The 26540-nt window shown below is 38.1% G+C and overlaps 1 protein-coding gene across 15 annotated transcripts in view; it reads right to left on the reverse strand.

Annotated features, from left to right (window-relative positions):
- Positions 1–26540, reverse strand: part of EVI5 (ecotropic viral integration site 5) — a 128689-nt gene that overhangs the window by 79879 nt on the left and 22270 nt on the right. For 9 of the 15 annotated variants that reach the window (XM_065555548.1, XM_065555547.1, XM_065555546.1 and 6 more), the window contains 10 exons: positions 20938–21167; positions 17882–18071; positions 12689–12913; positions 10689–10763; positions 9613–9738; positions 8868–9011; positions 7630–7719; positions 7427–7524; positions 5807–5867; positions 2463–2516 (listed from right to left, as the gene is read on the reverse strand). In XM_065555548.1, coding sequence (XP_065411620.1) covers positions 2463–2516; positions 5807–5867; positions 7427–7524; positions 7630–7719; positions 8868–9011; positions 9613–9738; positions 10689–10763; positions 12689–12913; positions 17882–18071; positions 20938–21167 — 1293 coding nt within the window. Of the gene's footprint in view, positions 1–2462; positions 2517–5806; positions 5868–7426; positions 7525–7629; positions 7720–8867; positions 9012–9612; positions 9739–10688; positions 10764–12688; positions 12914–17881; positions 18072–19372; positions 19434–20937; positions 21168–25279; positions 25431–26540 lie in introns of all 15 variants that reach the window. The other 6 variants (XM_065555553.1, XM_065555550.1, XM_065555545.1 and 3 more) reach the window with 3 other exon arrangements.

Consider the following 26540-nt stretch of genomic DNA (forward strand, 5'->3'; position numbering starts at 1 on the left):
GTCATCTATATTATGACTATTAGAGTTTTTTTTAGAAGGAAAAGCATCTTTTTCCTCACAACAGGTGCACTTAACATTCCTGTTGGTTTGCAATATATTGCTGCTGTACAGCTATTTCCTTATTAATATGGAATCACTCCTAAAACTAATAGAATTGTTAAAAAAATGAAAAAAAAGACACTTAAGAGCAACCACTAATATTGGAATACCCTGAAGATGAAGCTGCAACTTTTGCTTTAAGTACACAATTACCAAATGCTCTCATATTTGACTGAGTATATTAAAAACAAAGCTTTCTATAAACTTAGATTCAAATTCCTCTGAAAGATTTATTTTAAATTTAATTAATGGAGATGTCCTATCTCCTAGAACTGGAAGGGACCTTGAAAGGTCATCGAGTCCAGCCTCCTGCCTTCACTAGCAGGACCAAGTACTGATTTTGCCCCAGATCCCTAAGTGGCCCCCTCAAGGATTGAGCTCACAACCCTGGGTTTAGCAGGCCAATGCTCAAACCACTGAGCTATCCCTCCCCCGCTTTTATTTGTAAAACTGCAATATTTAATAATGGAAATTCACTACTGAGTGACTCGTTGCAATCAGCCTCTAGCAGTCTCAAAAATAGGCTTCTCTTTTCATGTAAGAGGGGTAGCCAGTTAGTCTGTATCCACAAAAACAATGAGGAGTCCGGTGGCATTTTCCCTCTCTTGGTATTGACACCCAGGGCCGCCCGGGGTGGAGGGGGGGGCCCCCAAGTGGGGCAATTTGCCCCAGGCCCCGCAGACGCCCCGCGAGCCCTGGCCCGGTGGCGGTCCAGGTCTTTGGCGGCAGGGGCCCCGTGAGCCCCGGCCCGGCAGCAGTCTGGTTCTTCGGCGGCATTTCAGCAGCGGGGGGCCCTTCAGTGCTGCCGAAGACACAGAACAACTGAAGGGCCCCTCACCGCCAAAGACCTGGACCGCCGCCGGGTGAGTACAAGTGCCGCAGCTCCCCTGCTTTGCCCCAGGCCCCCTGAATCCTCTGGGCGGCCCTGTTGACACCTCCTCATCAATTACTGGGAGTGGACCATATCCACCCTGACTGAATTGGCCTTGTTAACACTGGTTCTCCACTTGTAAGGTAACTCCCCTCTCTTCATGTGTCAGTAGATTTATGCCTGCATCTGTAATTTTCACTCCATACAGCTGAAGTGGTTTTTTTACCCACGAAAGTTTATGCCCAAATAAATCTGTTAGTCTTTAAGGTGCCACCAGACTCCTTGTTCTTTTCAGGCAAGTTTTGCCAGTATATCAACACTAAAAGTAGAAACATTCCCAAAGTCTTTTCTTCAAACAATATTTTCCTGCCCAATTTTTTGCTTCGTGAATGTTGCACTCTTATCTATAGTGTGGTTTCTTGCAAGTTAATGTTCTTTATTGCTATAACAAATTAGAATTTGATACAACACCTGTTAAAGGAACTGTCATATCGATTTACCATTTTAAATGGATTATGTCTCTGGGGGGCATGCAAAGCCCCAAGAAATTACTAGTGCACAAAGACTGCTATGTGCTCTACACAAGGGTCTGATTTAATCTGGGAAGTGAACAATTTAATATTGCAAGTTACAAGAAAATAAACCCCACTTACATTTCTAAACCTACCACCAGATCGGAGATACAAATTTACAACCAGAATTATGATTTCAGGATATGGACAGAGGTTATCCATGAGCAGTGCCTATATTTTGACAATACATCAATACCGGTTTACTTTTATAATCTGATGCGCTTTCAAAAAATAAAATGAAATCCACAGAGTTGTACTAAAGTCCAAGGGTTAAAGAAGTCTAAGACTTTTAGATCTATCTGAAAGCATCTGAAAGGCAGTCTTTCCTGCCTCTGACCCAATTTTCTAGTGTAATACAGATCCATGCAAGAGGCCAGAGTACCAGGCATCAGGCTTCCCAGACTGAATTAGACTGGGAGTGCTGAAACAGCCTATTAGACTTTTGGAAGAACAGAGACTGGTGGAACCCGCATTCATCTCTATCCTCTTTTTACTAGCTCACACTGAGCATTTGCTGGCTCTTCATTCAGCCCTCACCTGCAGTGGCTAGAAACTTAGGACTTTGGATCGTTAAGAATCCCCCCAAACTACGTGTACTCTAATCCTTCTGTATTTTGCAGAGATCCTTCTGATGCAGGGAATGCAATTCCACAGAGATGAAGTTGGGATTTTTAAATTATATGCAATTCTATCCATTTAGTACAACCCCAAGATACAAGTTTTAAGGAACACTGCATTTGTAAGCAGCATCCATATCATTATTATTATTGCCATACTATTCAGCTCAATAGAGATAAATACTGCAGAATAGTGCACAAAAGTTTATAAACAAGTTACAGTTATGAGGTATTTCATGTATTCAAGTTTGTGGCAATTGTGTAGTAAAGATGCAGGCTAAATCCAGTCACCCATGTACTCACTTTTTCTAGTGTTTCAATGCGCTGTTTTAAGAGTCGGTTTTCTGTTCGTAATCTCTGTAAAAGTAGCAAGATAGTTTTAAGTGTGCATGTGGGAGGATATGTAGTAAACAGATAGATAATCAAGTGACACCAGAAACTCAAACAAGGTTAAACAATTTCTTAAAATAAATTAAAAAAAACAAACAAACAAAAATAAATAAATCCACACTATTCAGCACCTATGAAACACATTATAAATGAGTAGAGAAAGCAGCAGTAACAAACCTCCCTTTCACACACACCCCTTTATCTGAATTAGCATGTCATAGAAAATATGGAAACTGGATTTGTTAAAGATTGCAAATTTGGTCTCAACTTTGCTTTCTAACAAAGGGTATTAAGTATTAGACAAGCTGTAAGCCACAGGACCTGCCTACATAACATTTAAGAGAGAAGGCTGTTCAAGCTTCCATGGTAAGCAACATTAGCTTTATAAAATTGATTATACAATTCAGACAAGGCCAGATGAAAACTAGCTAGCTGGAATTCAAGAAAGTTAGTGTTATCCTGAAAAATATTTTCCTTAGTCCCAAAAGTGAAAAACATCCCCATCACTTGGCAAGAAAGGGAGTAGGGGAATGGGAGAGAACATTTCTTGCAGGTCCCATCCAGAAAACTACTAGTCCCAGCTTTAGCTGTAGAGGGGATTTCACCCGTTTAAGAAAATAGCCTATAATGGCTCTTCTAAACTTTCTGCATATGCACAAGAGCATAGTTTGTTCATGCAGTTGCCACAACTGTGTGTGAAGCAGATGTGGGGCTTTCAATGGCCACTTACACATACAATCATGATAATTAACTGCATACAAGTTAAGCATGTATTTACCCCTTTCTTCAAAGCTGCACAGGATAAAGTCAAGTTTAGAGTAACTAAACAACCTTCACATTCATAGTGGTGCTAAAGATTATAGTTAGTATATGGCGAATCCCAAAGGTTTGTTCACTGTATTCTTTTAATTAATGTACTATTGCCAAATCTCTTCGGGCATAACAGGAAGCAGGCCTAAATTTTCAGAAGTGTTTAGATACAGTGACTCAAACACTGATCATCCACCCTCTCAAAGTCAGACTCCTATAAAGAATCTAAAGTTCTGTGCCCAAAAACAGATACTCTCAATCTCTAGTAACTTTTGAAAATGTAGGCCAAAATTTTATAACAACTTCGCACTTCATCAGTGCTTTTTATAAAAAGGTCTCAATATGTTTTCAGAACATTAATTACTTCCACACAATACCCATGAGCAGAAGGCAAGAACCCCCATTTTTTCAGATAAACAGGCACAAAAAGGGAAGTGACTAACAAAGACTGCAAGAGTCTGACAGAACTGGAATTAGAACCCAGATCTCCCAACTTCCAGTCCTGTCCTTTAGTGTCAAGACCAGCTGCTCCTTTAATTTACTCCCCCCAAATGGTTACAAGCCCCTGAGAGGGAAATATCTTGGTATGTATTTTGTTTTCTCATATAAACCTGTAACCGGTCTGATTTAGATCTGAGTTTTAGATAGTTCAGCTGGACTTATTGCTTTGTCAAACTAACAATTATTTTGTTTATATGTTTTACTGGTATGTGCAAATGATTGTTAATAATTAACTATTAAGTAGTTAATTTTAGAAATGGAGCAGCATTGTGTCTGCTTATACACTGAATGCACAACCAGCATCTGCGGTGTGCCTGCAGTGAGAATGAAGTCTGCAGTGAATACAATACAGACATCAGGAAGAAGGGATTCAATAGATTACTGCAATAAAGAATACCAACAAATGGGAGTTTCACCTTTTCTCCTCCCCCACAAAAAAAAACAACAGGAGTTTTGCTGGAAGCAGCAGGATGGATGCCTACCACAGAAGTGAAAACTTTTTAAAAGATGCCCTTTTTTAGAAGTATCTGAGCTGTTTATTCATGTTCAGCCTTTTGTTCTTTTACAGAAAGGCCATATTACCCTAACAGATGTTAAAATAAATTAACATTACTAAGAATAGATTAAGATTGTGAAGCAATCTGAAACAGTTTCAATATTTAATCCTGAATATCCTAGCATAACCCAGGTCAGCAAATGTCATGGGGTATGCAACACATCTCCCCATCACCACTGGGATTCTCCCCTAACAGGGTATTGGAAGGAGTTGTTTTTAGAGCCAAAGATGTGGATCTCATTTTCACAGCTTTTAGTGGATGGGGGAGATGGATCAAACCCAAACCTATATCCAAGCAAAGGACCTCAGAAACACTACTAAATGGAAGTTTAAAATTTTGATTTTGTCATTGGTTTTAACATTCACCTAATGAACTGAATGTAAATATTTGATCTTGGCAAGACTAAAGATTTGATTTTCTTTTTGCATAATGATGTTCATATTACTTTTTAAATCCAACCATCAGAAGATTGCAACATTGCAAAGTATCTTCTGATGTTTTAAAAACATCTTCACCAACTATATGTTGCTAAATTAGTGACAAGCAATGAAACAATGTATAGATTCTGTATGCTTTGTGGCATATGTAGCTGGATAGAGAAGCTAGTGGGAAATGAGACAAGGGTTTGTGATGACCCATGACTGGAAATGAGTATACTGACACCCATTAAGGGGAATCTAGCTCAAACTGTACAGCCAATAAGGCTAAGAGTACAAAAACAGCAAAAGCTTGTTTTTGTCACTAAAGCAAGTAGATACAATAAATGAATACACACAGGAAGCTGGTCAGTTAGTAATAAGGTGCCATGTTTGCGAAGACTTTTCAGAGCAGAACTGAACTTTAAGGTTCTTTTTTAAATGTTATATATGTTAATTCCGGAAACTCAAGGATGAAAACTATCAGTAAAAATTTGCCAATATTTTGCTTCTGACCTCACGCCTCAATGCACAAGAAATGCAACGTCTCGCCAGCAGATGATGCATTGCTCAAACATGTCAAAAAAAAATTTAAATTAGGGTTAAGCTTCTTCCCTATCATTTAGATTTATTTTTTCAGAAGATCCTCTGTGGGAAACCCACACCTAGATCAGCATGTTACAAACGTTTATTTGTAGCCATGCTTTAATTACAAAAAAGCAGCATTTCATATCATTTCTATACTTTTCTTGTTCATGATTTTCTATATAATGTATCTATTTCCATAAGAACTTCAATGAAGGGACGGAATACATTACAAACTTCCTCTTTGAACTCACAGCCCAAGTACAACTATTGTCATTCTAGTATTTCATGAAATCCACCATTGCAGATATCCCAGATCAGACTAGTATCCCACCCCCCAAGCCAACTGCTCTTCACAGAGACATTTACACTACTGCTTCATGCTTACTTTAATTTCAACTTGTTCTTCCATTTCTTTAGTTTTTATTGTAGTGTATTCCTTTTCTAACCTAAAAATAAAAAATGGTAAATACCTATTAGAAATATTACAATTGATTTACTGCCTGGTATATGGATATGCCCAATAAGCAACAGCAGAAAAATTTACATGCCAATGAATGATTGACATTTCCTTTGTTTAATATAACTGCTTGAGAGTTGCCTGTTTTTCCTTATAGTAAACTATCTGGAAAAAAAAATTATAGGGCATCCCTAAGTAAATGAAAGCATCTAAGTATCTGGCACCTAAACCAAAACCCACTGAATTCAATGGATAGACTCAGTGATTTAAATGGGCTTTGGGCAAGTTCCCTAAAGAGCTCAAGCCTACTTAATACCCCAGGAAACGGACCATTGAACTGTTTTCATGAACTTGCATTATACAGAAATTTGACCTTTTTTTAAAATTAGAACTCATTTGTATTTTTGTAGTTGGAGTCTGAGCTGCCCTGTAATTTATTACTACTGTACATTGGCCTGGTTATTGGGATGTTGATTTATAAAAACACTGAGTTACCTCAATAAAAAGACAGGACAATGCCAGATTTATTGCTTTAATTATTTTGCCTCCTCTCCAGCCAATCTACAAAAATGGTTGGATCATGAGAGGAAAAGGCTCATAAAGAAGGACAAAGGAACTCTGGCAGGTTTTGGGAGTACCAAACTGAGATAACACCCTCCTGAGGATGTCTGAAGAACTTAGGCATGCCATAAAGGGATGATGGGACTTTAGGTAGGACAGATAAGTATAGACCGTTTTAAAATCTCTCTAAATGCCTTTGCTCCTACTGCAAAATAAACAATACTTTGGTTTTTAAGAAGGCCGTCTGATCACCGTACACCACTGATCACCAGTGATTCCCAGAAAGGGAAGAACCACAGGTGCACAAACTCATTTGGCCTTGCAGAGTAAGAAATGTGGACACAGGGTCCAGTCTCAGAATGGGACAATTGCACAATTCCACTTCAGGATAGGTAGAGGCATGATACAAAAGACCTGAGGGGGTGCACTCAGAGATCAGAAAGGGGACGGAGGTGAAGCTAGCCTTATAACCATGACAGTAGTACTGAGCTCTTAACCAGCAGTAAAAAAAAGTTACAACTGTTCAGATTACAAACAGCACTCATCTTGATCATACAAGCAATCCTCATTGTTGTGCGAATGGATTCTTCACCTCTAGAAAATCTAAGTCATAAGTATGAATCCAAGACTGTAATTAATATTTTTCAAACTGTTTTTTATATTTTAGTTTATATGCTCGGTTTACAAAAGTCAGTGTAGTTTATGAGGATCGTGCAGCTTTTCAAAAAGTATTTTAGATTGCTTATTTTTCCTCTGAGACATCATTTTAGTTACTGTAATCAGCAAAAAGTAGTGATTACTAGTTTTAGAACAATTACTATGCTGATAAAACTTTATACATATAATGTGCTGGAACTAATATATTTAGGGCATACAATATTAGAACTACTTAACAGGGAAAGCGCAAACTAAAATACTGGGCAAATATCTTTATGGATTCACAAAGCAAGAGAACAGTACAGTATTTTCTCAAAATGCAGCACCTACTTTTTCATCTTTTTTGCATTGTATTTGACTTGGTAAGATGCTTGAATTAGTTTGTCTGGGCCACTGTCAAACTGATGTGAAATGACCTTTTGAAAGTGCTAAAAGGCAATTCAGAGAATATAAGTAATTAGTATTGGCAAATACATATATTCATGGCTTTCAAATGAGCTTGCATTTAATACTTGATTGTAAATTTAATTTACCTGTAACATCCCTTCCATGTCAAGTTGCATTAATTCTGCTTGGTTCATCTGAAGAACTGCTATACCTACTCGAAATACTATTTCTAAACCCTGGAAACAGAAGTTTTAAAAATAAATAAATAAAATAAATTCCAGCAATTCCTTAAGGCAGAACAATAACCAGCTTACATAGTGGGGTAGGAAGCTGGCCCAGCATCCTGACCAAATCCCAAAGTAAGTCATGACAATATGCCTTCTTAAAATCCCATTTAAGTTACAGTCTGTCTTGCACTCTTCACCTCACCCTAAATTTATGCAGTGAGGATTAAACACTGCCAAAAAGCTACCATATGCATCTCAGAAGTGACAGCCTTTCAGTGGCTGGTGAAGTAAGCCCATTCACATAAAGGGTACTATACATGTGCAACCTTTAGTAAAGTCTTATATGAACTATTTGGTAAAAACAGTGCACCTCCCTCTCAGGAAAGAAGTGTTAGTTGTAGTATACCATTTCTGAAATAATTCAAGTAGCTATTTAAATAGTCCTTTGTAGCTACAAAGGAATGTGAGACACGTTTATAGTATTGAAAATACTCTTGATGTAGGACGATAAGATGTGCATTGGCACCTAATGGCGCTAAAAGTTGTGAGTTTGGAGAAGCAGCATTTAATGTGAAAAAACGTTACAAACTGAAGCCTCTGAAGCTTAATGTTTTCATTTTGAATTTGTGAGAAGTGCCAGATTGACAGTCCTGCAAAACAACTTATTTATCTGCAGATTAGATAATCACCAGGCAACTGCTGCCTTCCAGCATTTCCTCTGCCTCCTCTATATCCTCCTCAAGCTCTCTCAACTTTGACCAGAATGCAGCATTTCTGCCCATTGAACTCCATTCCTTTACTAAAGAAAGAGTCTGATGTTCTAGCTGTGAGGTGAACATCCATCTACTACAAACTAGTGCTGCCCATTTCATCCAGAGCATGGTCAGATGTGGTCAACGTTTCATTGCTTTCCCCGCCCCCCTCCTTTAACACTTCTTACTCTGTGGTATAAGTTCATCCCAAATAGATTAGCTTTTTCTTCACAAAATACATACAGAGAAAGACTGGCTCCCTAACAAAACAATGAGATTAAAACATGCTTACTTTCAAATCTGCATGCAAGACCCCCCAGAAAAGTAGAATTTATACAACTACCTAGCTGACAGCATTTAATAGCTCTTGTTGGAGTGGTGAATGTATTACAAATATTTGCTTACCTCAGACATAAAGATATCAAATATTCTTGTTGCAATTGGTAGTGGAAAAGTTGTAAGAAAGATAGTTAAAAACCATGATGAAGCATACATAGAAGTATGGAAACTCTGAGACTGAAAGTGCACATAAAGCTCTGGTAGTTGCTCCTGGGAGAGAGGATCAGAAAGTACATATTAAACAAGAGCTAATGCCACCTCTTACAGTTTCAGTGAGGGGGGGGGGGGGGGGGAGAGAAGAATCATTGACATTCAATGAAAAATGCAAGGCCAAGAGTTTGTAGGATACAAAAAAGGTTTAGGCATTTATACAGATTACATACAATTACATTAGAAAAAAAGATTAAAAATAAGGGGTACTCGAACATGAGAATTTATACAAGCCAACCACTGCATGACTGAGGTAAAGAAGCAGATAGCAGGCATATTACACTGGTATCTTATAGGATTTCTTTCATCTTCCTCTGAAGCACTGGTACGACCCATTATCAGAGAGACTACATGAGCAAATGGATAGTCTGATCAGCTTTGGCCATTCCTATGGCCCTAAATAATAATTCTTTGGGAAAAAGGAGTAGCTCTCCCCCTCCTCCTCAACTCATGCAGTAAGAGTTCCTCTTGCAGTTTTAATCTGCTTATAAAGCAAATGTTTTGCCCAATATCTGAAAAAAAATATTTTGAAGTATACAACAGAAGTAGGCTAATAACTAACTATGTAAGATACTATATATTTAACAGCTTTTACAGTTACCTGTATCATGTATTCAAACTGGTACATACAAAGGCCCAGCTCAGCCATACTTGGTTTAAAGAGTTCTCGAAGTCTATAATCTTGCATTAATTTGACAAACACACAAAATGCTTCCTCTTCTGGCATCTATATTAGACATAAAGGCACAATGAAAACTTATGGACACAAGCCAAGACATGCCAATTTTTTTTCCCAAAGGGACTTGTAACCACTTATGGTTTACCCAGAAGTATACTGGCTAATTTAGGATTCATGCTGGAGTTATTTAAAGTAAATGCAGGTCCCTGTTCTGACAGCATGAACCTAAGAGAATCTACATAGGGAACAAATATATAATAGGCTCATCAATTTAGTAGCAAAAGATAAATACGATCCAATGGCTGGAAGTTGAAGTAGACAAATCCTGACTGGAAATAAGGCATACATTTTTAAACAGTGAGAGTAATTAACTATTGAAACAATTTACCAAAGGTTACAGTGGTTTATCCATCATTGATTATTTTTAAATCAAGACGAAGTTTTTCTAAAAGATATGCTCTAGGAATTATTTTGGAGATGCTCTAGGACTAATACAGGAGGTCAGACTAGGTAATCACAATGGTCCCTTCTGGCCTTGGAATTTATAAAGCCTATTCTAATCTAGAGCACTAATTCTCTAAGTGTGAAATAAAGAGACAGCTCTGAAGTTTGGCACATTATTAATTCAAGTGACACTTTGTGGTCACTCAGCAGTTAAGGCTGCTGAAGTTGAAATGAGTAAGAGCTAGGGTAACACTGAAGTAACTTTTGAAAAAAGTTTGAGAAATAAGTGTTCCCCCTCCATTGAGAAAGGTCACTCCTTATAGGAGATGCTTCTTGGGAAGGACAGAAACAAAGAGCAAAAAAACTAAATTTGACTCTGTAAAATAACTTTAAATGTCCTTTACTAGTGAAGGATCTAGCAGTCCACTATGATCAAGAAATTATGGAAAAGGAAATATACAGAAAAAAGAATCCCATCACATGGTACTATGCAGTGTTCTGCATTCTAGTAAAACATCAGAGGTTCTACACATTTGACATAATACTCTGTTTACCTGCATAAGCAGCAGCCCAACTATAAAAGCACTTCCTTGACAGTATCCAACCTCACGATCCACTAAAGAATAAGCCTAGAAGATAAAAATCTTTAAGATTTTGAAAAGCAACAATTAAAACACTTATTTCCACACTGGTTGCTGTTTTTCTGCTTTTGTTTTTAACTGCTAAAGGTAACGGTCAACTTTTATCCAACCCTTTCAGTAGGCAGAAGCTTAAAATGCCAAGCAAAGTGACTTGTGCTTAAAATGAACGCAATACTTGAGCAGTTAACCTCTGAAATAAAACAGACACGGTCCTTCCTGTTGGAGCAGTCATCTGACAACTGAAGCTATTTTGGATCAGCGTCTAAAGAGCAAGCTCCCAAGGGCAGATTAAAGGTTTGAAAGATTTTCATTTTGGAATGAGTATTTTGAACATTGCCCTATTCAAATAAACATTTCTAAATGCAAACTGTAAAGGCTTTTAAACTTCAAGATAGCAGCAAGTCCTTAATGGTTCTCAATGTAGCAAGACTGAGACTCCTATGTCAGCCACAGATCTATTATATTTGTAAAGTTATCGATTGTATATGGAAACAGCCACTCAAAACTGTGCCCTTATTCAGCCATTAGTTTTGTATCCTCAAGTGGGTTAGGGAAAAGTTTCTGAGCAGTTTCAAAAAGTCTCCTAAACTAAGACATTCTACTTGTGAAGTTGAAGGATCAAAGCTTCATATTTGCCAGGCTGTTTCCTTGTTGATTGCTCTGTTCAAGGCCAGTTTACATTAATCATTTTTCCTTTAACTCCACTAGTTGAAACAGATGGCTGGAATGATTTCCTCTCCCTGAAACAGATCATGATAGCAAGGGAGCAGCATTAACAGGATCACAGCACTTGTACATATTTCAACAAATAATCTGGCCTTCAGAGTACCCTTCCTTCTCTGAATTCCTAATAGACTACAGAATTTCTATTTAGAGGTCAAATGATCTAGTGGTAGCATGATGCTTCAGAGGACTGAGCTCAATTCCATGTTCCCTAGGCCAGCACAGAGCAGAAGCATTTCATGTTATTTCTGTCACCCCCTTTTGAAAGGGATGCATGCAGTCTTCAACCAGAGGAATTTGTTAATTTTAGGAAGATACAAGGAAATCTGGGCAACAGGCTGCACAACACTATCACCTCTTCTCTCCCAACCAGTCACCCCCCAATTCCCACAGCTGTCATGACCGAGCCTGGCCTACAGAATGAGTGGCTCTTGTCTGCAGCAGTTATTGTGGGCGGATTTCATTGAGGAGCAAATATTATGGAGTTAAGAGGTAGACACAATTTTCGTGAGTTTTCAGTTGGCTCTAACTCTTAGAGTAGCTAAGGTTTATTGGGTTACGGGATTTGGCAGCAGGCCAATTTTTCTGCTGAATAAGGATTTCAGCGTGGGGCCTGGACAATCTTTTTTCCTAAATTAAGCCCCAAAATAGTTAAGTCAGCTAATAAATGCAAGGAAATTCTGGATAAAATATTACTCGGAAGTTAGAAGTCATCTTGTTCTTCAGCACTGTAACAAACTCAGATCAGTCTGGATGTTTCCCTCATTTTGTGCTACAACACCTAGACTCAACAGGATTGTCTGAAGATTGAATAGCACTTCTAATTTTCAAGTTCTTGTTTTAGCCAACTGTCACAATATGTGTTTGTTTTGCTTTACTGCACAAGCTATTTCCATTATGCTGTTAGTATTTACTATTGATTTTATCTTAATCTAAGCTAATCAAGTAAATGTTTTCTACTGCTGATAAAGTGAAGTTATTCCTATAGCTAAACATACAAATATCTGCAAGCCATCTTTGAAACTGTGCTATCAAGAGATAAAACAATTTTTATACTAAGTTACAGCCTTGAAAGTTCTATTGCCAAAGACTAGAGGCTCTTAAAGATGCTCCAACATGGGTATGTTATTTTTAAAGCCTCCATCAGTGTTTGAATATACAATATTGAAAAAGAACTATCATTAACTTACCTTCATAACATTAAATAAAACCTCCTGCCCAAAACTGTCTTTTTCTTTAAAAAAATCATGTTCAGGATATGTTCTAGCAATGTCCCTTCTTATCAGTTTTTCACAAGGAGAAGTCATTTTCAAAAGCTCTGAATATTGATCCTTTATTGGCATGCTTTGAGCAGTGCATAAAAGCTGCCAAACTATTGCTCTAAAATGATGGGGTATCCCTTTTCGAACAAGCTCCTAAAGCATAAGAAAAAGGAAAGGAAACTCATTAATGCTTCCTACAGTATAAATATGTAAATTTCTAAAACAAACTACAATGAAATTATATTTTAAATCTCTTTTGTGAAGCAAATTTCTCATGATTTAAGTTGGTTTACAAAGGAAAAGTATGTTCTAAAACAATTACATAGTCCACAATATGTGCTTGAGAGATGGGTGTTTAAATGGTGATGCAACTAAACTCAGCTTTGTTTTCACTTAGTAACAAAAGAAAGGAGCGTTGACCAAGAAGATGCCAGGAATATGATTACTATGCAACTTAAACACTAAAAGCTTTATAAGTGTATTTTCAGGGTATAAGTAATTACATTCAGTAGTCTATCAAATCAGGGTACCTATTTTCTGAGTATCTAAGCAGTTGCACATAGTTTCAAGCACCACTACCACATGGCTACTATGCACCAGAACTTAACTGACGCAGTTACAGTATTTTAACGTTCCACAAAAAAATGCCTTTATGGAGACAACACCCTTTGTTACATTTGCAAAAAGAAGAACAGGAGTACTTGTGGCACCTTAGAGACTAACAAATTTATTAGAGCATAAGCTCTAATAAATTTGTTAGTCTCTAAGGTGCCACAAGTACTCCTGTTCTTCTTTTTGCGGATACAGACTAACACGGCTGCTACTCTGAAATTTGTTACATTTGTAACCTTTGATTCAGAAATGAGAAATCTTTGGTTGGAATAAATCCCCAATGAGTTAAAATTTGAAATGTGTAATTAATAACTAACAAAATGGTTACATGGTATTAGCCAATAGTGATATTTGCCAAACTTATCATTTTAGGCATGTTAGGCTACAATGTTAATATGGTACAACAAAAGTCCTACTTCTATATTATTCAGATAAGGGTCTGCTTGGCTAGAGACAATATCTACTGGAAATTCTTGAATTTTGCTTAATTTCACTGATGTCAGTGCTTCAAATATTTTTTTAAAGCTATTTGAACATGAATTCAGAGACAAAGGCATGCCAAGAGGGTAATATGTTCAGGTTCTCTGACTTTTTTTGGTTCCGTGTTATGGGACATATATAAACTCTCTCAAAAGCTACAGACAGCTATTACACAATACAAGCCTCTCCTGAATAAATTGGTGTACCAGGAACAGATTCTTGGGGCCCCTAACAACTAACTTATATATTCTGTCTCATTCCAAGGGTGCTCGATTATTGTACTTGTATTTACAGCTCTGTCAAGACAGACAGAGCGATAAGGGGTTTGGTTGCTTGATAAAGATTTTAAGAAAAGGTACAGCTCAGGAAGTTTAAGAATCATGGGGACAACCACCAACCACAGAGCCATTCCCTCAACAATGCAACCTAGTTCCTGTCCTATGCATTTTCTAACACTTCATCTAATCATTTGTTCTGGGTAAGTTCTTGAAACAGGATAACCTTTTACTTAAGTAATTCTTTCACTAAGAAAATATCAAAATGCTGAAAAGGAAAAAAAACTGGTAGCTGTCATTGCTGTAAGTTTATTAAATAAGAATTATGGATAAGTAGAAACCTCTCCATAGTTAAGGTTGAAACCAGGACCTCATTACAATGCTATTTCAAACACCCTTGCAGGTAACGCTCTATTAATTTAAGGGATAAGTCTTGGCAATTATCATTTGTCCAAGTCTTATGAAAGTTGAGTAGGTACTTTTAATTTCAAGACCTTCAAGTTAGCTTCATGTTAAAGTTTTCAAAGACTGCCTCTCTATTTGTCAAAAAAAGACATACATAAAATCATTCTCAGCATTGTCTCTTCTGGGAGTTTCCAAGGGCAAGGACAGCGTTTAAAAAGTAACAATTTAAAAAACAATTACACAGTTTCTTGGTGAAGTCAACAAGGAAAGGAATGCAATTAACAAAGAACCTTCACTACAGCAGGAGCTGTTCTGTAGCTCTATAGCAGTGAACTCAGCCCTTTAATCTCCCTAAGGGAGCAAGGCCCCTCTGGAGCTCCACTTTAGGAGTATATCAGTAGCTCTACTGATGATCCCTTGCTGATTCAGGGAGCAGAGCTTTAACTCCGAGCCAGCTATGCTCCCATCAGCTCATAAAAGCCCTTTATGACATGCCCTCCCATCCCTGCTCCCATGTGATAACTGTGCCCCTAAACTCTCAAAAGCTGCCTCCAGGTATTGCTTCCCAACAATGCCCCACCCTCAATCCCCTACACCTCACACTCAATGTGGCAGAGGAGGGTTAACTCCCCATCCCCACTGAATTAAGTTACCTTGTAGAGCATACCTACATAGGTAACAAAGATTAACTCTTCCTACACACCTAAAGAAACAGATCCAACTGTCACAGACCAAAGATTAGTTAATAAATTATTTTCCTTCCACCCACCCCACTCCAAGCCACTGGGAAAGGGAAGGGTGCTCTCCCTGAACCCTACAAAGTAAGGAGCCCCTGAGCATCAGTTATCTATTAAACAGACATTAATAGATCCCTCCTTCCCCCCAAATATTCTGACTGTTAGAAAAGGGAAACCATCCTCTCTTCCTCTCCTCTTGTCCTTTTGGCTGCTGCATGGATAGTAGTGGTAAGGCATCTCAAGCTATTCTATCTCTCCCACAGGCCCCCTGTGAGTTCTCCTCCCCACTGAAGAGCTCCAGCACACAGCGCTGTGCAGCAGAGATCAAACATCAGTGGAATAAAACTGACCTGCTTCTTGTCAGTTTCACTGACAGCAGCAGTAAAACTGACAAGACTCTGTTCAGTTCTCCCTGGGAAGACAACACTGTATTGGTTTATGCTGGTCATAGTTGGAAGTTATATTTGCACCAATAAGGTGCTAGAAACCTAATTTTAAGTCTGCAAAACTGCTTGCACTTACCAGGGAAAAAAAAGTTTCCTACTTGCCCCAGACAAGTGGGCTTTCTAGTCTTTTTTGACAGATGTTGGGTGAGATCTGAAATATCCTCATCTGCACAAATGATGCTCTGTCACGTGCCCTTACATAAGTAGCACAGGCTCTTAACATGAAGAATATTCTGTCTTCAGAAATAAGATTGAGGAAACTTTCCTAGTTTGCAATGCATTTCCAATGGCAGATTTCATTGAAAATGTTCGATATTCTGGACATACTAAATATATCTGGCATTACATAAAGACAGATGGGGCATACAAGTCTGCTAGCTCATAAATAGGATTGATGTTCAGAATGAAAAGATTCAGTTAGAAGTTTCTATTAGGGCTGTCAAGAGATTAAAAAATTAATCGTGATTAATCACACTGTTAAACAATAGAACACCATTTAAATATTTTTGGATGTTTTCTACATTTTCAGATATTGATTTCAATTACAACACAGAATACAAAGTGTACAGTGCTCATTTTGTATTTATTTTTTATTACAAATATTTGCACTAAAAAACAAAAGAAATAGTATTTCAATTCACTTAATACAAATACTGTAGTGCAATCTCTCATGATCATGAAAGTTGAACTTACAAACGTAGAATTATGTACAAAAAAACCTGCATTCAAAAATAAAACAATGTAAAACTTTAGAGCCTACAAGTCCAATCAGTCCTACTTCTTGTTCAGCCAATCGCTCAGACAAACAAGTTTGTTTACATATGCAGAAGATAATGTTGCCCACTTCTTGTTTACAATGTCACCTGAAAGTGAGAACAGGCATTTGCATGGCACTGTTGTAGCCAGAGTTGCAAAATATTTACATGCCAGATGCGCAAGACGTTCACATGTCCCTTGATGCTTCACCCACCATTCCAGAGGACATGCGTACATGACGATTGGTTCTACTCCATAACTATCCAAAGTAGCATGGACCGATGCATGTTCATTTTCATCATCTGATTCAGATGCCACCGGCAGAAGGTTGATTTTCTTTTTCGGTGGTTTGGGTTCTATAGTTTCTGCATCCGAGTGTTGTTCCTTTAAGACTTCTGAACGCATGCTCCATAACACCTCATCCCTCAGATTTTGGAAGGCACTTCAGATTCTTAAATCTTGGGTTGAGTGCTGTAGCTATCTTTAGAAATCTCACATTGGTATCTTCTTTGCATTTTGTCAAATTTGCAGTGAAAGTGTTCTTAAAACGAACAACATGTATTGGGTCATCATCCGAGACTGCTGTAACGTGAACTATATAGCAGAATGCGGGTAAAACAGAGGAGGAAACATACAATTCTCCCCAAGGAGTTCAGTCACAACATTTAATTAATGCTTTTTTTTTTTTTTTAAACGAGCATCATCAGCATGGAAGTATGTCCCCTGGAACGATGGCCGAAGCATGAAGAGGCATATGAATCTTTAGCGCATCTGCCACGTAAATATCTTGCGTTGCCAGCTACAACAGTGCCATGAGAATGCCTGTTCTCACTTTCATGTGACATTGTAATTAAGCAGTGGGCAGCATTATCTCCCGTAAATGTAAACAAACTTGTTTCTCTTCACAATTAGATGAACAAGAAATAGGACTGAGTGGACTTGTAAGCTCTAAAGTTTTACACTGTTTTGTTTTTGAGTGCAGTTATGTAATAAAAACCCCCCTACATTTGTAAGTTTCACTTTCAAGATAAAGAGACTGCACTACAGTACGTGTATCAGGTGAATTGAAAAATACTATTTCTTTTGTTTATCATTTTACAGTGCAAATATTTGTAATCAAAATATAAAGTGAGCACTGTACACTTTGTATTCTGTGTTGTAATTGAAATAGATATATTTGAAAAATGTAGAAAAACATCCAAAAATATTTAATAAGTTTCAATTGGTATTCTATTGTTTAACATTGCGATTAACTTTTTTGAATTAAATCGCATGAGTTAACTGCAATTAATCAACAGCCCTAGTTTCTATCACTTATTTTTCAAAAAACATGGAAGACCAATTGGAGAATAAACCAAATAGCACCAGTTGCATTGCACTACAAATGTGTCCTACAATACTGACTAATACCTTAATTTGCTTTTCTTTCTTTTTGCGTACATCTTCCCATTCATTTACAATTCTTCCCCAAAGAATCCAGGAGTCTTCTTCGAGATGGCTGAGGTTGCTAGAAGCTGATGAACTAGATACAAGGGAGGAGCCACTGTTTCTTCTTGAGCCATTTACTGAACGCAAGGATTTGCTGTCTGTTTCCAACAGTCTGCAACATACAAAGCTAGTTACAGTACTAACCATATTAGATTAAACAATTTGATCATCAACAATGATGCAAAGGAGAGAACTCTTCCACCCTCTCTTCATAGAATGTATCCAACAAATCCATTCATTCATACTGTTTTACTTATCATGTTTTTGTAATAAAAATTGTAAATGAAGTGACATAACTACTCCAAGCCTGTGAGCAGTTGTAGTTAAGCCAACAGGAAAGCTCTCTCCTATTGGCTTACAGTGCCTACATTAGGGAGCTTACACCGGCGCACCTGCACTAATGCAGCCACACTGCTGTAAACTCTAGTGTAGCTGGGCCCTTATTCCTCTGTGCCCCTCCAGACAGAGAGACTAACTATTGAGCCTGGATTCATCCATGTAATAAAAAAAAAAATCCATTTACTTCTGTCTAGGTATTGAGTAGGAAGCAAGATATCAGACTACACTTTGAAGTCTAGGAGACTGCGTACTATGTTCCATTTTCACTCGGCACTGGGCTGTATTTGTAGGAAAGGGGGGCTGCTATGAAAGCAAAGACATGAGTCAAGTAAATTCTGATGTCCCTGTGCTAAAAAAATAGCATTCAACCACCATATTGGTGAGGCTGAGTCTATAATTTCCTGGAAAAAAAAATTAACAACGTCTGCACAGTATTGACCATGTATGTACATAAATCTCAGTGCACCTACACATTCAGGTTCTCAGCTAGAATAAACAATTCAGATATTTACATGGTCTTTCCCCTTCTCTGCTCCTGCCCATTAGCATTTATTAAAAAATCCTATGTACTGGGTAAACAAAGCATGTATCAGAATGTGATTTAATCCATAAAAAGCAACATCTTACAAGTGTGATCTTTGCAGTTTTATTATTTTCAGCTTTTGAACAAAAGGCTTAAAGTAGTAGTATGTGCCTTTAACCTCAATGGTCCCAGAAGTTTAAATCTGAATTTAGCCCCAATTAATGGAAACAAAGTCTCATTTTCACAAGAAAAACTCAAAGCTGAGATGAACAGAATCACTAGCCAGTTGTATTGTGTACACACGAAAATGCATATTTAAACCTCTACAAGCCTAAACTACCACGTACCACTACAGAACTGCTTTTCTCAACATGCACCATGCTAAACACGATCAGACTCCAAATACCGTCAGAGAGAAGACCTATATGTACTTTTAAAGCGCAGAACAAACATTTTAAGATTGCAAAACCTAAGGTTTTGACAATCCAGGTTTTATTTTTCCTCAGTTTCTAAGAAATTCTACTACATTTCTATTATAATTTGAACCTTACCTTACTGAATCCATTGCCCTCAGATTTGTAACATGTAGTTTCTTTATATTGTAAGTAGTCACTAAACACAGAACACAAACTGCTTAGATTCATGTAAAACCCTATCAATGATTGACTATCCACAAACAGATCCTTTGGACTGCACCATTCCAATACATTTCTTAGGAGGCCTTCAATAAAAAGTAGATAGTTTTGCTAACTTAAGAGGTTAAAACCATATAATTTGTTTTCAGGAAGTTTAAGTTTCCTTGTGTCACTTCTCCTTTAGGTTCTTACACTATAGCCTGAACTGTTTAATTCACCTATATCCCCATCTTCACGTGTAGGCCAGTTTCTCTCCCACACAGACAAGGAAATCTGAATTTAAAGATATCACCTGCGGCAATTTGTCTAGTGAGCAGAAACAAGTATGGCTTCCTGGGTTCAGAGTTCAATTCTTTACTTCCAAAGAGCAGTTATAGTTTAAAAAAAAAAAAAGCAGATTCAAATAGTTGTGACACAATACACAGCAGCTTCCAAGATAGGTGCATCAACTCTCTCCTTGAAAAAGTATAATCCTGATGTGAAAAATCAGGCTTGGGGTGACCTGTTTGAAGAAAGATAAGCAACAGGACTCCTTATCGCCTATTGAGTGTGTCATAACCAATAATGGAGTTCTAGTGAAATGTATAAAAGCTTCACTACAGCTAAAATAAAAATGGCCTGTTTTCAAGAGACAAGGAGAAATACTCCAATCCAATCTGTAAAAACAAGACACGAGGGGGATAAGATTACTCCATTTATGGAAAGTTTTGAAAGCTGTCTGAAAACTGCTAAATTAATTTATTCAGACTTTAAATGCCCATGTCTTTACCGCAAGTGCTGTTTTATGGAATTAAATAAAAAGCATGTTCTTAAAATGTCAACTTTACTGTAACAGAGGGTCTGGACCTCTGACCATAATTCACTGTTCATGAGATAAACTGCTTAGAGAAAGGTTTACCAAAAGGCCTGACTAAAACCAGATAATTGGACAACTAGAGGTTTGAGGTGCTACTGATCACCATTTAAACATCTTTGTATCAAGGCTCATTGGGGGCTTTTCTGGACAAGCCCCCAATGAGCAGAGAAGGATAAAACTAGACTGTTCAGGAGTCACAAGTCTGCATCCTTTCATATAGGTTTAAAAGCCAGCATTAGTATATCACAAACCAAGGAACAGATTAGGTGAAAGCATCAGGACTTGAGACTCCCTCTTTAAACTATATCCCAGAATCTCATGGGCTCCAGCATCAGTTGTCAGTACAATTCTAGAAACAATATTTAATGATTTCTATAAAGCTAGAAAAGGTAACAAATAATGTTTTAGAGGTTCTGAAAACGCAGATGTTTTTTTAAAATCTCAGATTAAGAATATTTAAAATGCACATTCTTTTCCTTGCAGCTAGCAGTTTTAAATTGAGTCAAATATTGGTCCAGGAAAAACACTTTTAATGAGCTCTCTGCTATAATTTTAATAAGTCTATTTTAGTTTTCATTTTACAATTTCAAGAGCAAAATATGAAAGTCACATTTCCCCCACTCACCTGTTCTGTTCCTCTAGTTTAGCCAATAATTCTAAATCATCTGGACTCAACCGTGTTGGTGAGGATGGTGATAGTGCTGGAGTAGAAAGAGTGGTAGAGGAGGATGTAGTGTGTAATGAGGCAGATGGACTTGCCACCTGACTGGCCATTTGACTGACAGTATGCGATACAGTGTTCTTCACCCATGAGAGAGTAGAACTCAGCTTTCCTGCAACCTTGTCTGTCGCCACCTGCAAATTACAAAAGGAAAAGGGATAGCAGAGGTTATTTTTGTAGACTTTGATCAGCAGGCCCACTCAAACCAGTGGAAAAAGTATTTAGTGGGATAGCTATATTCTACACATAAACTGAAGTGTTTGTCATGTATTTAGCACCTTCTAAAGAGTGTGACTTAAGGTTATCCTGTTTCCCAGAATTCCCAAAGAGGTTGAAAGCAGCCCAAGAGAAAGGTATGGGATTATGTTAAGATGCTATGTGAGAACAAATATATACAGTATGCGGCAGATTCACCAAAAGGATATCAAGGAAACTACCCAAAGATACCCACAGGGTTAGTCTTTTCTGTGTAGTGCCTCTGGATCCAGAGCCACCTTGTACCTCTGACACATAAGTAGTGAGATCCTCTCAAAATCTCTTGATGAAAATAGTAGTGCCGAAATCAAGTAAAGCAGGTAAAATGCCTCTGACAATAACTTTACCTGAGGACTGACATGCACAGGAAGGAATTTATGAGCAAGTACCACAGATGTTAATTTTTCTCTTGCTCTCAGTACCCTCTCCAATCTCAGAGGGACTGGCTGGAAGTTTGGCTAAAAGTCAACAAGAACCACAGCTAAAAATCAAAGATAAAATGATCCTGAGATCTCTAACAGTGGGGAACGAAATATTCATTTTGAAATAAAACCTAGATTCTAGAATACAACACAAGTCTACTCTCACAAGTGGGTTAGGGAAGGACTACTTGGGAAAACCCTGAGCTAGACTTCTCAGAAAAAAGCAAAGGAGACTTATCCAAAACAATCAGAGGCCTAGTCCAAGAACTTCCTTGAAGCTCTACCACTGAAGGAATGCAAGAGGCTTATACTATTTTCTGCAGTGGACCACTTCCTCGGCCACAGAATATCTAGACTACCGGCAAGCCTAACCCTTATCCAAGTTGTCCACCAGAAGAAAACTTGGGCCACATCTGAAAATGCAGAACAAAGATGGCTGACACAAGTCAAGGTCTGTCAAGGAGAATAGTAGACTGAAGAAGAAATTTTCCTTGAAGTCACACTGCCGACTACTTGTTCTAATTCTACATATGCCTATTTTGGCATATGTAGAATTCCTCACGTTGACATGAACAAATCTTGTGAAATACAGCTTACCCAATAATACCAGGTTATAGCAAACACATCAAACAATTAGAACCACAAGGAAAATTTCCATCCCACTCACTGAGATCTTTCATTCAAGTGTAATTTAAACAGACAACTTCTATTTCATCTGTTGGATGACAAACAGCCACATGTTTTAAGGCAGGCTTCAGATTTTCAGGTTTAGCAGTAGCTGATAGGCAGCCCTTCCTCAGAGGCTGGGGATGCTGGACTGGGAAATTGTACAATTCCATAAACCATGTTTCTTTTGCTAAGTACCACATTTCAAATCAATATACATTGAGTTGTGCAGTGGGGAAGTTTTACAATTTGAAAAAAGCCTGATCGAAAGCAAAGATTGCTTCCAAAGTGAATTAAGCTAAACCAAATTAAGGCTACTTTAATTCTGAATGACAGCATCCACACAGGGATTTAATGCAATTTAAACTAATCCACTTTGAATTCACACCTTTAAGTTAATGCTGATAAATTTTCCTGAGTGTCTCGATGTAGACAAGCCCTCTTGTCTACACAGGCATTGTAATTCTGTGCATTCGTGTGCTCAAAGCCACATCATTTGCAATTTAACTGTTGTACACTGCTTAGCACGTTCAGTATTTAATAAAATAAAGTTAAGTAACCTTGCGTTTGTTCTACCATCTTTCCGCCTCTTCCCTGTAATGGATCATTGTGTCTTTGCCCACACGGTTGTCAGTGTTTCCTCTTTTCCTTTCTTCCCTACTTCCTTATATTATTCATCTACACTGTGTTCCCTGACTCCCAAGAGATCTCATTTGCACCACACTTCCGTTTGCTAACTTTTCCTATCAGTCTTTCCTTTGTTCCCTAAACCACTTCAATACTGGACTAGATATTCAGAAGCCATAGGACTAAACCTATTAAGTAAAGAGTGATCCAGAAGATTGGGTCCTCCAACAATTAGGAGCAACATCTGGTGAAAAACAAACCTCTGCTCCAGTTACGGGAAAGGTGAGGGGTAAAAATTCTTACAAGGGAATCCCCATCTCCCCCACCTCTCAATGTAGAGCCTTTTAGCAGCTCTGCTACACAACACCATACCCAAGGTCTTTTGATTCTTAGGCTCAATTTTGCTGCTGGGGAAAAAGTGGAGTGAAATTGACTTGGTTGTTAGTTTCAATGATTACTGCCCATAAGGTCCTAGCAGCAGCTGGGAAAATTGACAAGACTGGTAAATTCTCACTTTGTTGCAGCTTGGTAAAGCTGAGCAGCAGAGGCACTAGCAGTTTGTCTTCAGGCTCTGGAAGGCAACACTGCATTGGCTACACTCTTATAATTGAGCCATAAGGGATATAAATGTATTTAATGAAAACTTCTACTATGCAGATGCTGATGGAACTTGACTGGGAAAGATTTTACTTGCCCTTTTCTTAGGTGTAAAGGCTGGTTAGAGCAGAGGACTTGGGAAGGGAAGCCCAACCTAACACCTATGCTTGAAGCATGGAGATATCCTTTACCAGAGAAGCATCCACCTCCATCAAAAGATGACTAGAAGAAAGTCCTTCAGTCTCATCTTTGGATCCTGAGGCAAGCAGGGAGACAGACCAGTACTGCAGTCACATTGACTAGTAAGTTCACCCGGAGTTTTTGTATGCAAGACTCTTCCTTCCCGCTGATACTGTGGCCTCCAAATCCATTTCATGGACCTCCAAAGGTCATTTCAGGAGACAATGAGGGTAATAAAGATTCAATGGGGATGTTACTGTCTCATTGCAGTCACTGAGCTGCAAAAGCAAGCAAGCTAGCAAGGCTCCACTGTGCCAAATGCTTATCTCAGCTGGTAACTGTTGCCTATAAATGTAAGTTACAACCATTCCAAGTTGGTAGAGCTCCACCTCAGAACTTTAAATTTAACGTTATTTTTCTACATTTATCTCCCACCTGTAAGACCCAAGATTTCTAAAATTATTTATCAGAAGATTGACCCTATAATTCTTTAACTTGCTTTCTGATAACAAAGGGAAGGATCAACTTGTAGTTAAAAACAGGAAAAAGTCTGGAGTAGGTTCTATACTTGAAGTGTGACCGTGGGCAAGTTATTTAATCTTGGCGTTTCAATTTCCCCATTTTTACCGACATGCATTACATTAGATATGTACTTTGGAATATCAAATTGGAGGCTTTATACAACTGCAAAGTATATTTGCAGTTATGCAATAAATATAAACAAGTTAAGCATCTGAATTTTCACATAGCAGAACACACATACAGCCAGTCTTACAGTGTTTCTCAAGTGTGGCCACCAGGGGCTTTTCTTGCAGCCACAGTCTCCCTGCCCCCTCTGGAAAGACAAATGCTGGAGCTGCAGGCAGCTGGTGAATTCTCCACTTTCCTGGGGGCGGGGCAGGCAGGCTTCAGCCACAGGACTTTGGGCTCCATCCACGCGGTAGCAGGCTCTTGTCCCAGGCTCACCACCCACGTCATCATCCCTGGGCCCTGCGACCTCCCTGCCCACCTCTCCATCCAGGGCTTAATTTGTCCAAGGGCTTGCTGGGGCTGAGTAAGTCTGCTGTGAAAAGTGATATTAACAAACATACAAATAGCACTTTTCACAGCAGCAGACTTACTATCTAGCAAGTTTAAAAAAAAAAAAAAAAACCACCACCAAAAGACAACAACAGACAAGAACATGCAAAGCACTTAGTGTTTCTATTCTGTTTAGATCCAGTAAAGAATAGAGATCACTGTACATTTTTATTAATGAGTCTGAAAAAACCCTACATAAATAAATTACAATGATTTGGACATGTATATATGCATATTTATTTGTTTTTCCTAAAATTAAGTGTTCTAGGGGAAATTGTCAGCGCAGCCACCAGCAAGAGTTCGTGGCCACACTCTGAGGCCACCAAAAAAAACTGAGAACCCTAGAACACCAGTATAATTATCTTCGTATTTAGAGTAATTTTAAACATTTATGCCAAGTTTTGTATCTATAAACTTACCTCAAACCAATTTATTTAAGTCAGAAAAGTCCATTATAGCCATGAAAAGAAATTTATTTTCAAAAAGCAATGTAGTAACACTATGGAGTCCACCCACAAAAGCAAAGCTGGCCACATTTCGGTGTGGCTCTAGGCGCTCAAAAAAGTTTCCCTACAGAAAAAAAGTGATTCAAGCTTTAATATTGCAGTCCTAGTCAGGACAATGTCAGATCATTACAAATTTCTAAGATTAACAGAGCCAAAACATCTTATGCTGTTCTTGTTATTTTAAGCCGTGTTACCTAATGAGAAAATTGTGCTAACAAGTTATTTCAATAACCATCCTTAAATATCATTGAAGAGCTCCACTTTTCCTTAATCAGGAAAAGCCAACTGAATTAGTTAGGAACACCACCATAATTCTTTAACCAACCCAATGCTCCCTGTTAAAAACTTGAGTGCATTCAAGTTTATTGGGATTTCAGTTAACTTAGTTCTAAAAGCCAATGAGTTTAGTTTAAAAATATGTTTGAATCATCTATATTGTTCCAGGCAATGGTTACCATTAGGGGTCCACACAGGACTTGTCAGTCAGTCACATGGTGATGATGAATCATTAACAGCTGCAAATACAATATTCCATATAAGTGATTCCTCTAATGATCACAGCAGTGCGAAGCTATCATGAATGAAAGGGTAGATGATTCATGAGATGTGGTCCACATAACGAAAAAGTTTGGGAACCCCAATTGGTAATTCCATGTGGAGCCATTCCCTACTGAAGTTCCTCAAATCCAGCCCCACTCAAGTCAGTTGTTACTATCAGACTACAGTTAAGTAGCCTACGTGGAATAAACCAGCATTTTCAGTACAGTCTGAACCATCCACATTAAAAAAGCTGCAGTCATAACTGACACAAATTAGCACCTTAGCCTCAAGAAAGGTCAAAATTGCAAGGTAGAGTGTCTGAGTCAACCTACTTCCCACCCCAAAGGTGCATCATCCAAGCAAACAGTACAGCACGCTGACAGGACACTATGGAGAAGCCTATTCTGACAATGTCTGTATTGTATCTCTTCTGTGGATGTGACTTCATTCTCCAAAGATGTCAGCCCCACATCTATAATAAGGGCTAAATTCTATTTTAAAAGTGTAAGTAGTAATTGTTTAAACAAAGGCTTGATAGTACTAGTCACTAATTCTGAATTGCTTTTGCACACAAACATAAAATTCAATGTTCATTCACTGCCTTTAATTCTACCAAAATGTAAAGATATACAAG

This window comes from Chrysemys picta, chromosome 8, assembly GCF_011386835.1.
Source record: "Chrysemys picta bellii isolate R12L10 chromosome 8, ASM1138683v2, whole genome shotgun sequence".
NCBI lineage: Eukaryota > Metazoa > Chordata > Testudines > Emydidae > Chrysemys > Chrysemys picta.